The sequence below is a fragment of the Bombus terrestris genome, chromosome 2 (genome assembly GCF_910591885.1).
Source record: "Bombus terrestris chromosome 2, iyBomTerr1.2, whole genome shotgun sequence".
NCBI lineage: Eukaryota > Metazoa > Arthropoda > Insecta > Hymenoptera > Apidae > Bombus > Bombus terrestris.
Genome location: NC_063270.1, coordinates 13,202,090 through 13,216,101, shown reverse-complemented (window position 1 = coordinate 13,216,101; position 14,012 = coordinate 13,202,090). Strand labels below are relative to the sequence as shown.

At 40.2% G+C, this 14,012-nt stretch overlaps 1 protein-coding gene across 3 annotated transcripts in view; it reads left to right on the top strand.

Annotated features, from left to right (window-relative positions):
* The window catches only part of LOC100643844 (calmodulin), a 64,689-nt gene that overhangs the window by 30,349 nt on the left and 20,328 nt on the right, over positions 1-14,012 (top strand). For all 3 annotated transcript variants that reach the window (XM_012319632.3, XM_048414466.1, XM_012319609.3), the window contains exon 4: positions 8,339-8,454. In XM_012319632.3, the coding sequence (XP_012175022.1) occupies positions 8,339-8,454 (116 nt within the window). The remainder of the gene's footprint in view (positions 1-8,338; positions 8,455-14,012) is intronic.

Below are 14,012 nucleotides of genomic sequence, written 5' to 3'. Positions count from 1 at the left end.
CTTTAGTCGTTGTTAATTTCGATGTTATAAACTTCCGATCTGAATGGTACATTGAAATTCCAAGTAATGTAGCAATGGCCACAATCTCGCGCGAGAAGCCTTTATTCAAATGGAATCTGTGTTTCGCGGAATTACTTGTACGTCTAAACAAACAACGACGGCTCATTTCCCATGACGAATCCGAAAGCTGTCGTCGTCAATTGCGAGTCGTGTTTATGGCGCGTAAAATTTTCTCTCTCTATGTAACGTCTATCGTCGCGCGGCAGGTAGTTCGTTATACGTCGACGAACGGCTTGTTCGTGAAAGATTTTATCTCGTTGACAGGGTTTTTATTAACTATACGACCCGTTGGAAATAACGAAACGCGAGCGAACTCCTATAATTTACAGCGTTATGAATATCAAGAATCATTTAACTTCTCAACACTGATAACCAGATTTCATAACATCCAGATCACATAGATACACGTTATTTACCTTTAAATATCTTCATTCCTTCGTTTGAAATCTTAGTCGCCGACGCAAGTCCATACTCTGCCTCTTTAGTTTCTATTTGCAGTCGTTGCAACACGTCCTTTACTTCGTTTTCTTATCGTTTGCTTACTTGTCGCAGACTTACTTAATAGTTTGCGACTTTTTAACAGTTTTCTTCTGTCAGCTTCAGCGCGACTCGTGATTACAAGTCGGTCTACTTTAACCGTTGTAGTTTCTTCAAATAATGTATTGAAAAGATTAATTGGACTGGTTTTGCAGTTTATAAATAATAATAAAAATACTCGTATTATCTTTATTTTGTTTGCATTACTTGAACGTGTTTCTATTGTTTCTTTCATCGCTTCTACACGTTTCATCTTCCTCGTTAATATCCCACATTTCACGGACGTTCCCTCTAATCGACAGGTTCGTGTAATTCTCGCGTCGAATATCGTAACGGGAGTGAAGAACTCCGTTCGTGAACGTCATCCTCGCCGAATCAACGCCTGGTTTACCTGGTGAACTTTCGGACGTTCGCGGGGTGACGCGATCTCGAAGAAGCCAACGGGAGTCGTAAATTCCCGTTACGATTTGACTAATCGACGCCACGAACCGTTCGATCCCTTATTTTTTCTGGAATAATCAGGGTAGTTGATTAAATATACGGTCAGACAATGAAGGACGTCGCACGGACCATATTACGCGACGTAACACCTGGTTTCACGCGAAACCTCGGCAGGGTCGCTTCGAATTTCGATACTAAAACCTCGTAGCATGTACGAGTAATTAGAAATACGGATCTGCTGACGGCCCGCGACACGAAACCATTGCGCGCGTCTACGTCTAGTCGGGCTCGTTTCATCGTAGATGCATCTCATCTCGATGAATACGTTCGCCTGTGTGCATCATATAGCATTGAATAAAGAGAAAACAGAAAAAAAAAAAATGGAGGAGAGAGGAAAAATATTCCTATGCGCGCAGATACATCGGCGACGGGACAAAACGGAAAGAAAAGCCGAGAGAAAAAATATCGCAAGATACTCCGACGATAGAACGCTCATGTAATCGCCCTGATGCGACATCCACCGCGCCATTGAATGCACCCACTCCTCTACGAACACGAGGAATCGTTCTTTCCAACTTAGTCGGGCCAACCAGACCATTCGTATGGATGGTTCGCGCCACATCGAATGTCAATCGTCACGTTGCGGTACTTCATGTTGCGTGGTCGCGAGTTGCGGTTTAGTTGCTGTACAAACGGGTAACAGGATGATTCTATGCTGTTGACTAAACGACTATAGCTTCCATGGTTTAACAATGTTTTCTATATGTAAAACTTAATAGATGCACTCTTTCTTGTAAAGGGGAAATTGGTAATTTAGTTAATTAAAGTCAAATTAATGTGCGACGCACAGTGTTTTAAAACAGTTACCTGACCACGAAAATGTATACTTATGATCATCTTCTATTCCTCAATTTTTCGTTTCTTTAAGTCTCTATATGTTTATGGATCCTCAATTAAGATGCTATTTAGCTACGAGGATCATGTAAATGGGCAACTAAATACCATTACCAGTAGACGTTTCTTTTTTCTAAAAGAGACAGTGTTTACTGTAAATTGTTTTATTAGGTTGTCCGAAAAGTTTCTTTTGTTTTATGAGGAAATAATAGACGTACAACGTCTTTTGTTTTATATTATTTTGTCGAATTACGTACGATTCATTTTGTTCTTTTGAGATAAACACCGTGACATTTCACGTTTGTATGACGATGCACTGTTGTAAAAAACACGTTCGCGAAAGAAAGACACTTTTCGCACAACCTAATACATCTCCACTTTCATGTTTCTAATAGTCGGGTCGCATGCCACGCGTATATTCCATCGTTAAAACCATAATCCCGTCAAATCCTAAAGCGTCCCCGCTGCGAAATCGCAACAACGGCGCATTATCTGTGTGTACCTAGCCTTAGTCGGGACAACTAGATTACTCGTATGAATGACTCGTGGAACGTCGAACGTCGATCGAATGGCACGTTGCATCGCGTCCTGATATTTGGCTTTTCGTATGGAGGTTCCGACAGGTCGATCGGTGACGGCCAAAACTAGTCACTGTTACCTGTAACTCGAAGACAGGTTTTCGCCGACTGGAACATTATTCATCGACGGAACAGTTTTACCGCGAGAAAGTTGGAGAAACGGGGCGTAAATTGATTTTTGCAACCCAGTGGTGTTGTCGGCTACTGCGCGGGCCTCTGACTTTCGCGGCAGCCAGCGGATGTGAAAAATTGACTGAAGCCTCCACGGGTTGTTCTATAAATCGTAGTTAGAGATAAAGTAATTGGACCGAGGGATTGAAAACAAAAGCTTCAGGTACCTTTGCTCGATTTAACACTTTGATTTATTCGTAGTCGTATTGTGCTTATTTCAACACGGTTTTGGTTGTTCGGTATCCACCTGAAAACTGTAGGTCCCTCGTGGTCAGCTCATCGTTACATGTTCGGCGTCTAAACACCGAGACATTAGTTAAAGTGCTTTAAAGTACTGCGGATAACAAAGGCTTTTTAGTCTTAGACTATTAGAGCCTTGTACAGGAGTATGATTACGACAACGATTATCTCAAAAATAACTGCTTGTTAGCAATCTTCTCTAACAAGAGCGAGAATATACGTGTGAGTTGTTTTAATACAATAGTAGCGCTAATGATCTTGGCAATCGACGCGACTTCAAATAATAATAAAAAAAGCTTCAGGTTCGGATTTTAGTTTATCTCTTAAATTTGATTTACGAGTTAGCTTATAGTTATCAAAGTTTTACGTGATACAGCATCCAGATATATCAGGTTTAGCTATTATGTTATTACGTTAAGCGCTGCGAATGTTTTTAAGCAAATTACGCGTTGTTCCAGTGGAAATTGATTGTTGAGAAATTAGTATCTAATTGCAAGTATACTATTCGTCTGTGGTCTATTCTAGAACAGCGTGTGTGTAGAATGGTAGATCAAAAGTTAGTCGAAGTTCATTTTAAAAATAGGCTTTACGTTGCGATCGATCCACTTCAACGAAGTGTTAATTAAAATTCGTGACGTCTGCCGTGTTTGCGGAACGAGACTTCACGTTAGCTTCGTGTTAGCCTCTCGTGCTTCATACATATTTTTACAAAAATGCAATTCAATCATACGCAATTAATATCGAGACACCAGAAATTCTTTCTTCTATGCATGAAATTGATTTTAATGCTCGAAACGTTTTTTTATAAAAATTCCTCAATGTTTAAAATACAATTAATACCACGTTTTATTAAAAACGTACAACAGTGTCCTGGAATTTTCTATGTCGATGTTGCACCACTAACCTTGTTCCCGCATTTAAATATCGCTGCAACTTGCTATTTCATTAGCACTCGAAGTACGTGTCAGGAAATCAGTTACGATTAAAAACGATTTGTTCGATAGCTTCTCGATCAATGAATCGCCACCTATACGCGTATATACAACGTTTCAAATTCACCGTTACTTTTCTCCACGATATCTGAATCTGTTTGTGTAACTGCATATGCGAAAATGGCCAACATCCATCACCGTATTTGCCGACGTTCGAAATTTACGAAAAAAAAAAAAAAAAAAAAAAAAATTGAGAAGATTAAAATGTTACATAAAATTGGAAACGCAACTACTACGATATAACGTGGCTTCCGCGAGACAGTTTCGTTTTCGGTAATACGAGTCTGGTTTTAAACCGAATCGTCGATAACGATTCGCCACTCTGATTTGCAAAACGATTGTAAATGGAACAATGATTCCACGAGGTCCAGTAAATAACGAAGCCTTGCACGACTATTTCACGTACATATTCCATTTCAAACGGCTATTTGATACACAAACAAAAGTGGCGTGTTTCGTCACAGGGGTATATTAGGTTCCGTGATCTCCCTCTGTCCATCTTTGACTCCATTTTCCGGGGGAAATATCGATACGACGTTTGACTCGATGATCATTACTATTTATTTCACACGACACATGTTACGCTCGTTATTTGCTTTTTCGCGAACGAAAAATAAAAATATATTTTATGTATATCGATATAATCGTAAAATATCATTGTAAGAATGAGGTGGAAAAACATCTGCCCGGAATCTTGATTTCACGAGTACGCCTCTATTTATAGGGATATGGTTGAATAACATTCTTCACGGTTCACGGTTAAAACGAATTGGATGACCGCGGAGGATGCAACCAAGGTTCAATTCCATTCGTTCATCTTTTACGTTTTTCTCATGATCCGAGGGGAACATCGTTCAACAAATCCTGGCTTATTTAGACCCCGATCTATTTCTTCGTTTATGTTTGCATGCCGTATTCCACTTCTGTCGAACGCACGACGAATTTAAATTTGCCGTTTCTGCATCTGTAACGAGCAATCCCCTGGGTTGCTGTCACAAGCTCTATAAAATATTCCGCTACTCTTTTTTCCCCTTTCTGCTCGCCCTTTATGACACGTTTATTCGCGCGCAATTATTCACAAGTTTAGCGGTGTTTACGAATTACGAAAAATCCGTGGATAGGGAGCGATCGAAAGCACTTCTATTCGTCGCTTTAACGCAAACAAACGAAAATAACTCTTCCTCCCGAATGCCGACGGTATTCCGCGATATAGAGTGAAGTATCGTTTCGAGAGGGATTGTAAAATGTACCAACAACCAACCGTTTGCCTTTTCGATGGCAAGAATTTCACGATACAATTTATTCCGAGAGGCGGATGAAAGTCACGAAACAGACTCGGCTAATTTTCGAGAAGAGCGTCCGTTTCCCGTTTGTGTTTCTCGCCACGCTTATTGTCGATGAAGTCGCTAACTTACGACGGTGCTCCCTGCTCAAGATGCGTCAAGAGATTGCAAAGTGGCGGCACGGTTACTCTGGTTACGTCAACCGCGCGTCCCTGGAATTTACCATCTGATGTCCGGATAGGTAAACCAAGAGCACTTCGCGTGAACAGTGTCTGTATGTATCTTGCGTTTACGTGTCTCTCCGCGCTTGCGTTTACGTGTAAGTATACTATAGTATATACAGAGGCGGAACAAACGGAGCGCCAAGGCGAGCGGTTAAGCGTGACGCAGTTGCGCGAGTGCAAAGGTAACAGAGGTTCCTCTACTGCCAGACTATTAGCGTATCTAGACAGACTGCATCGCGTGTTTGTTGGCCTTTTGCGCAACGCCCTGCTTGCAAGGCGAGCACGCGTTAATTCGTCGTAACAATATACTAATTAAAACTTGGGCATCCGCTTGAATAGCACGATCGTTTACGCTGTACAATCTACGGCAACTATTTCACACGTCGAGGTTGTTTCTCGATCTCGACACGTTCCCCGATTCTGTATGACTCACGTAATTTTTAAACGCAAGAACCTATTTTATTTTACAGATTTTTACAAACATTTCAATGATTTTGACAAATTTTACAAATGTATCACTGGTAGAAATATTCGTTTATTATCGATTAACGGGCTACAGTCCAATTATATGTATGCACTACATGCCAGTCATATAAACAACGTATAAAAGTACAAACACAATGTCGAATCGCCATCTGCATTGCGAGCTTACACAAGGAACATTTTAACGAAGAGATATTTCCGGCGAAAAAGTCCAGGCACTCGGCAAAGTGGTTAGCATATACAAATAACGTACAATTAGCAAATTAAGAATACACGGTACACAAATCCAAGCTGTTGAACGTACATTGTTAACATAAAAAATATTGCTTCTCCTCCTATTTTTAGAAGGTACGCGGGTATTATTCACGCCAAGGAATGGAAAATCAACATCAGTGGTTAAGGTTTGTTTTTTTAAAGAAAGATCACGTCACGTATCTTCCTTTCATCTGCAAGCGATGTCGTATTAAGCGTACCAAGATCGTTCTCATAATTATACTTAACAATATTATATCGTCGAAAATTCTTTTTAAATTACGTATATCGTTGGGCATTTCAAGTACAATTGGAATGTAGCTTGGCGATATTGTCGTTCATTGTCCGTTATCAAAGCAGGTTTCATTGTTCTCATCTTTTTCTCTACACACGCTGTTATACAGTTATGTAGTTTTTAGATAGATTTTTTGTTTAATTGAAATAGGTTACTCGGAAATTGATAAGCCGTTCGAACGTTCGACTCCCACTCAAATTTTCGACCGATAATCCAATTTGTCGACAAAAAAAAAAAAAAAAAAAAAAAACGAAGGAAAAGCGCGTTCGAATAATTCTTCACGCCCGGGCGTTTAATCGCTCGAACAAACGAACCTTGCTTATCTCTGTACACGTACGCGATAACACGACGTGCATAAGTTCACGTGGACACGAGGCTGATAATATTAGACACGTGATTGTGCACGTTTTATGTGTAGACGCGTTCGAAATCCGGCGGATTTTAGAAACATAATCGCGCGTAAATCGCCCGGAATAATATTTCGACCGTCTCAGGAGGACGAGAAATCCTGCAACGTCACAGAAAATTGCCGAGTTTCGAAAACACGACAGCTTTACTCGGAGAAGACACGTACGAGTTTTATAGGTTGCGTTTTGCCGTATCTTCGACTTTTCCAACGGATACGCTTCCGTGCAGATAGCGCTGTGCCCATGTTTTACTTGACATCCTTTACAAGTGGATACGTGCACGAAATTCAACGCGATTATTCCATTTAAAAAGCTGCTTTAAATACGATTTACCGGATGGCATAATTAACAGTGAATAATAATAATAAAAGAAGGTTGTCTGACGTTCTTGATTAAGTAAAATTTTCGTGTAATTTTTATGGAATTCCTATAATTTAGTTTCTGCGCGATTCTATGCAACTCGTGCAATTTTTAAACGCACGACAAATTATTTAATCCTTCGCCGTCTAATGTAGCGCCGATAGAAATATTATACCATGGAAAATGCTTGCCATGAACGAAGAATGAACAATTTCAATACACAAAATAATTCGCCGCCAATCACCGGAAGCTCGAAACAATAGTCAATATACAGTCTGTACACACTAGTCGTTTGTTTGATCGAGGGGAAGTGGCAAGAAGGTGCTTTTCTATCCGAGACTGTGGTTATTTATTTAAAGATGAAGGATACGACCAGAATGTTAGCTTTCGATGGTCTCCCGTCATGGAAAATTGTCACACTATTGAAAGCTCTCGGTGGGTTCTCGTGTATTTTCGTCGGTGCTTTCTCGAACGTGTTTCCCACGGGAATTATCACCGAGAGAATTTATATAGTTGCTTAACCACGAAATTCTTCTTCCTTCGTATATTTTGTCTACTGTTCCATATTTTACACGCGGTTGCACGATCGCGACAAAATAGGCGGCCAGGGAAGGGGAGATAGAAAAAGATGCAGATAATGGAAAACGCGATTTTCAACGCGATGGGAATGCGAAAAGCGTGGAAAGCAGCTTTCGTACAAGAACGTCGAGCTTACATCCGAGTCGCCAAGTTTGTTAATCCGTCGATGTCGCGGCTTATGTCTTCTCATACTTTGCAACGTTCTTTTCATTCTCTCTACGAGAGTTTCTTTTCGAGTGGTAGTTTTGAAGTAAACTGAATCAGAATTGCGACTGTAAAAGGCGGGAATGATAAAATCTTTCTTTTGCACGGGTGAGAGATTGTATCTAGACAGGATGAATAGCGTGTACGCTGTAGAGCCTCATTTTTTTTCTTTTAAATAGTTGTAACAGAAAAACGAAAAATGGAGAAATTCCAGTAGAACGGCGTTTGAGAATAAATGGTAGCCATGTTGCTGGCTGACGCCGAAAAAAAATTCTCTAAAAAAAGAATCAGACGATGTTGGTGTACATGATGCGTTCGTTTTGTTTTTGTCATTTTAGGAGATGGAAATGTCAGCTTCGAAGAGTTCGTGGAAATCGTGAGCAACATAGGTGCGAGCGAAACCGCTCCTACCGATCAGGATCAGGAAGAGCAGGAGCTGAGGGATGCGTTTCGGGTACGTTTGCCTTTTATCTTTTTCCCTTTGTTCCTTGGAATCTCCACTCCACGCTGTTTCAACGTGATTGCCAGCATGGAAAACACGGTACAGATACGATTTCACTGAACGACCAACCAGTTTCATTTAACTATTTAACAATCGCTTGATATCGTTTTGAGTGTACCCGCCGCGTTCTCCACACGGCCAATCTGCAATGGATCGTTTCAAAGTGTTCTGACAGCGTGAATTTTCCTATTGAAATTATACAGAGTCACGGGAGTTAACGAACAGTGATGGAAATCGATAGATTAATCTGCGTGTTCATAGCGTCAAGTGTCAAGGGAATAGATTTATTAGTCGAGCACGAAGGTGTGAGATAATGTTAATCGTAACGATAGACTGGTTGATAATTATTTTGAACCGTGATGAGAATTAGCGGGAAAAGATAAGAAATTGAAAATTTGGAAAAATTCAAATTCAAATAATCGAGAATAAAAAAAATGTGAAACTCCAAAAGATCGAAGATTGGAGAATTTAAAGATTTAAAGATATTTAAACGCAAAATCTCACGCGTTCAAATGTACGATATCAAGCGAAATAATTAAAACTTGTTAGGTTTCCGATGCTGGAACTAGAATGATCACGTACAAGAGCAAGGAAATCGATTTATGTACGAATTACACGATCGACTCCGGGTCTTTGCTAGTGAACGAGACACGTACGGATTCGAGTCTCGTGTTTTCTGGCGCTGAAATTTTCGGTACACGTCCGCTCGGACAAGATATGTATAAAACAGCAATGATGCCAGTAGTTTACATTTCCATGCGCATATATGTACCATAACGTAGTGTCTCTACGTGAAAAGTAGCAGGTCCCTTAGGAAATGTAAATCCTTGCAAGAATCCTTGCATGGGAACAGCTTCAGGCGCGAAATCGTGCTCGATGCTGACACCGGTCTGTTGTTTTCCGGTAAAGTAACGTCAATGTGACTAGTTTCTGAGAGAGTCGAAGCGTAAATCCGTTTAACGTTATCGAATCACGAGTTCCTCATTTTCTCCTTATCGAACGATATCGTTTTCTTCTATCTATCTTCCATTTATCATAAATTTATTCGGAACTAAGAGAGTTAACGATAACGATGCAACGATACGCGACGATCTGTCGAAGGAATCGTCCTCGAAAGAAACGCAGAATTGTCGCATCCGTCGAAAATCTCCACTTTCTATTCCACTTACATGGAATAGAATCTATCGAAAGGAAGGATAAAAAACACGATGATTGAAACAGTTAAGTCGATCGCGACATCGAGGACGCGGCCCTTTGTTCCCGTAGAACGACGACGCGGTTTGCGTTCAACTGGTCCGTCAAGCGTATCGTACCTATGCTTCAATACAAACGTTAATAATAATTGTCAGATAACGAGTAACGAACGACAGATTTCGTTCCAAGGCACAAAGCTTTTGCGCGCAGCAACTGCAGAAGTGTTCTACAAAGAAGCCGCGTCCGTGTCGTTCCGTCCTGTTCTGACCAATTCCAATTAATTCTCGCACGCGCGCCACGAATTTGTCCGACGAACGCGCAACCGACTACCTTTGTTCGAATGACATCGAATATACCACGCGTAGGCGGCTGCCATTTTTGGAATGTATCTTCTTTGGAAGAACGTTTCTATGTTACGAATGAGTTAGTTTGGTAGAGTAGTTTCGGCTAATGCTTCAAATTTTCCGCAAGCTGACCGTCCTAGTTAGCTTAATCGTTGCATCATTAACTACAGAGACGAGACTAGGAATTTATTGATCGTTGGATAATTGAATTATCAAGCTATCGAAGCGATCCACTGACAAATAGCAGATTTTACTTTGTGCCAACGGGTCCGCGAATATCTCAAAAGGTTCAAGCAATTAGTTCCAACGAACGAATCTTTGACTCTCGTTTGATCGCGAAAGACGTCCGAAGAAACGGGATAGCAAATGCTTCTTTGGTGTTCACGATGCTTCTCGCGAGACGGACGAGACACTCGCTTTCGTGTTTTATATCCTTTGAGAAGCATCGCGACATGTCGGCGATTTTAAGTTGCCATGCAGCGATGCCCATTAAGTGGAAGTTTTTCATTCGACGGAAGAAATTAGATTCGTCGATGTCGCGTGGCATTTGCACGAGACACCGCACCGCTTTATTACTCTGAGACGCTTGTTTCCTCGCGGGTTTCTTTTTTCCAAACGATAATCGTATCTTTATCGACTCCGCTTTGTATCGCTGTTTTTCTCGATGTTTGCGGAAGATCCTTCCCTTGTGCGGCAGAGTAAACGGTACACCGATAGGTTGTACTTAAACAACAATAATGCGACTGGATATTGTCATTCACGATCGTGGCTCTTAATAAACTGTGTAAAAATAGAATAAAATATAGAAATAGGGAAGAAGAAACGGAAATATAAAGAATGACGCGATTCTCATCTAGCGAAGAGAAATAACTCTTACCAGCCTGTTCTTTCCCTGTGTGAGTTTCTAAGGCTCTCTCGTTTCTTGGACCATGCAAACGTTTGCAACCTGTTCGTCGGTGATTTAGAACGAGCATATATTCTCCTCAATGTCCAGATTTGAATCAAACGAAGAAATTTCAATCCGATGAATCCACATTTGCGAAAAGAAACGAGCGTTCCCCGAAATGGCGTTAATAACGGAACGACGACTGGAAAGGCGTCCATTTCCAAGTTCTAATTGATAAATTGAAGTCTAAACAAGTTTGTCTCGGCAACGAAGCCTCTTGGCTATTGCGCAATACGGAATGGCTCAAAGCGTCCAGCTTCGAGTAATTTAAAATTCCCTCGAATCTAAGTTTTCCCATTTGTGCCACGAAATCCATGAATTGTGTTCCTCAACGAGACCTCCTTTCGTTGACTTCGTAACGGGTTTCTTCTCTTTTCGCTAAACGGCGAACACAGGAGTAATTGAAGAAGAATTTCTCGCAGCTGAAACTACGTTGGGTCTGCTTCTCTTTTCGCCCCTCTCTGTGCACACTTTATAATAATTTCAGGTTACAGGGGGAATACTTGACGAGCTGGATAAAGCTCAAAAGCGGTCAGGATCAAAGAGGATAGTAGCCGGGTTAGAAAGTTCTTGGCCAGGAACGTGGCGGCCTCCGAATTCAAAGCGAGCGACACTGGTTGCAAGATTCAAGCCGAATCCTTCCGGATCATCATCGTTCTTCTCTGCCGCGAGAGAAGTTGGTCGCGCATCGACCGAATAAAGAAGGTGACAACGAGAAAACGAAGAAAGTTTCAGTCTCCTCCGCGCGTGACGTAATCAAACTCGGAGCGAACCAATGGGATTACCTTGGTCCTTGCAAATCCCCGTTTAACGTTTCGTACCGTGCACCCGCCTCGTTTGTCGTTATCTTAATGAAGAAAGCGTGTGCCACATTCGAATAGTTTCTTCGAGAGATTTTCCCAACAACATCTCGTTTCGAGGATATGTCGAACTTACGAGCTAGTTATTCTCATTTTCTCGATTGCACGGCTCACGAAAGTATCTGAACACTTATCACAGAAAACTTTCACGTATCATATGTATAAAATATATTAATATTTCGTTATCTACGTGAGATACAGTTGTCACGATTACACTGATAGAATTTGAGATCAGTTTGGAAAATATTCAGGTTTATTGATATAATTAATTTTACTTTATTTATTGGATAATTGGATAATCGACTATATAAATACCTCTGTGATCTCTATGAAATAAAAGATTGCACTAGATATCTTGCAGATTACAGATATTTTCTATGTGAATTTCCAGATTTATTCCAAACTTTAACAACATAACCATAATAGTTGAATCTTATTACAGTGTTAATGAAATTAGCAAAAGAAGAAAAATGAGCAAATTAAAAAAGATTTCGAATGTTTCCTGTAATACTACCAATACATTTGTGTAAGGTATTTATAAATGTTTGAATAACTTTGCCAGCTATTATATTTTTCTGATGTATTTTTCTCTTTCTAATATTTACTCCCTTGTTGATTGTTAAAACAACAGTTTTGCGAACATGTAACCATTGTTTTTAGATGCGGTGCGGTGTATTACGCTGTGTTATGGCGCCTTAAGCGTTGCCATAATGGGATGTGTTTTTACAGGTAAAACTGTTTGAGATCTTGTATACTATAGGTTTGTAGGTTTGTTGAGGCATTGTTGATCGTTAGAATTGCAAAAGCAACAAGTTTCCGTGTATCGATTTTACAGTCCACAAAACTTCACTCTATCTAGTTGTTATCAATTTGTTACACAAACATTGTATTCTTGCTGCAGGCAGCCGCTACTACTTTCACGTGCCTATTTTTTCTTTTGTACCGTAGAGCTCCGTTTATCTAAACTTGATATAAATTTATCAAGAGATAAACAGCAATAAAACTTGAGTTTATATAGTAGAAGTTTTCCGAGCTTCTCTATCTATGATATTTCGTTCATATAATAGAAATTCACCTTAGGAAATGTAATTTTAATCGGCAGAAGTTTACTTAATCAATTCGACGCTATGAATTTATATAAGAATTTCGAAAAACGATTCAAAATTATTTTTACCGCTTAAAGCTGTATTGCTTCAAAATAAATCTTCGATTTACGACATGTATCATTTATCATGCTCAAATCAAAAGATATATCTCAAGCCTAAAAGCTATAATTTGTCATTCATATGTCTATAATATATGCTATAAGCGATGAATTCATAAAATTTCATGTTTTTCGCACTTTGACTGTCGAGTAATTTCGACAGCGTAGCGCATGCTTTATCGTAATAAGTAAGCAGCGTAATAAACGCGCGTCGACAAAACATCTTAGCGTTGAAAGCGTTAAACGAGTAGTAACTAATATGTCATTTCGATATATATATTTGAAATAAATGTACAAGTTCTACTGGCAAGAGTAGCATCTTTACGAGCCTATTTTACTCGGAGAAAATTAGATAACAACAATCGAAATACGACATAAAGATTTTCTCATGCAGCTGTCGCTTTTCATTTCGTTTCGCAGCCGAGAACGAGAGAGAAATTTCGTTCCGGTAATCTAGCGGATCTGAGACGCGAGATTTCGCAAGTTTTCCAGTTGCACGCTTAATGCCCTCTCGGAACGGGTCTGAGCTTATCTTGAGCGACAATGAGCAAGAATGCCGCGTGGTGTAACGACCTACTTTCATTTACGTATGTACGCGAAATTCAACGAGTACTCAGCGAAAAATCGGAGCCATTTTTTAACTGAAAATCTCGCGGAATCAAACGGTGATTAAACGTAGGTACGAAAAGATTATCCTTTTTGAGGCTAACTGAATCGAATAGAAGTTTTCTGCTGACCAGGGTGTAACAGGTTTGTCAGTTATCAACGGGGAAATTGATAAAGTCGAGGAGGAGGAATTATCGTCACCTTTGGAAAGCGAAACGCGCCAAGGATGGCGCTAATGGAACCGCCCTCGATCGATTTCCGTATTAAGATTCGCTTTCAATATCGAGGCCGCAAATAAACCTTCGACGGATGTGTCGATGAATAATTAAAGCGTCGAACGATTCGTCATACCGGGA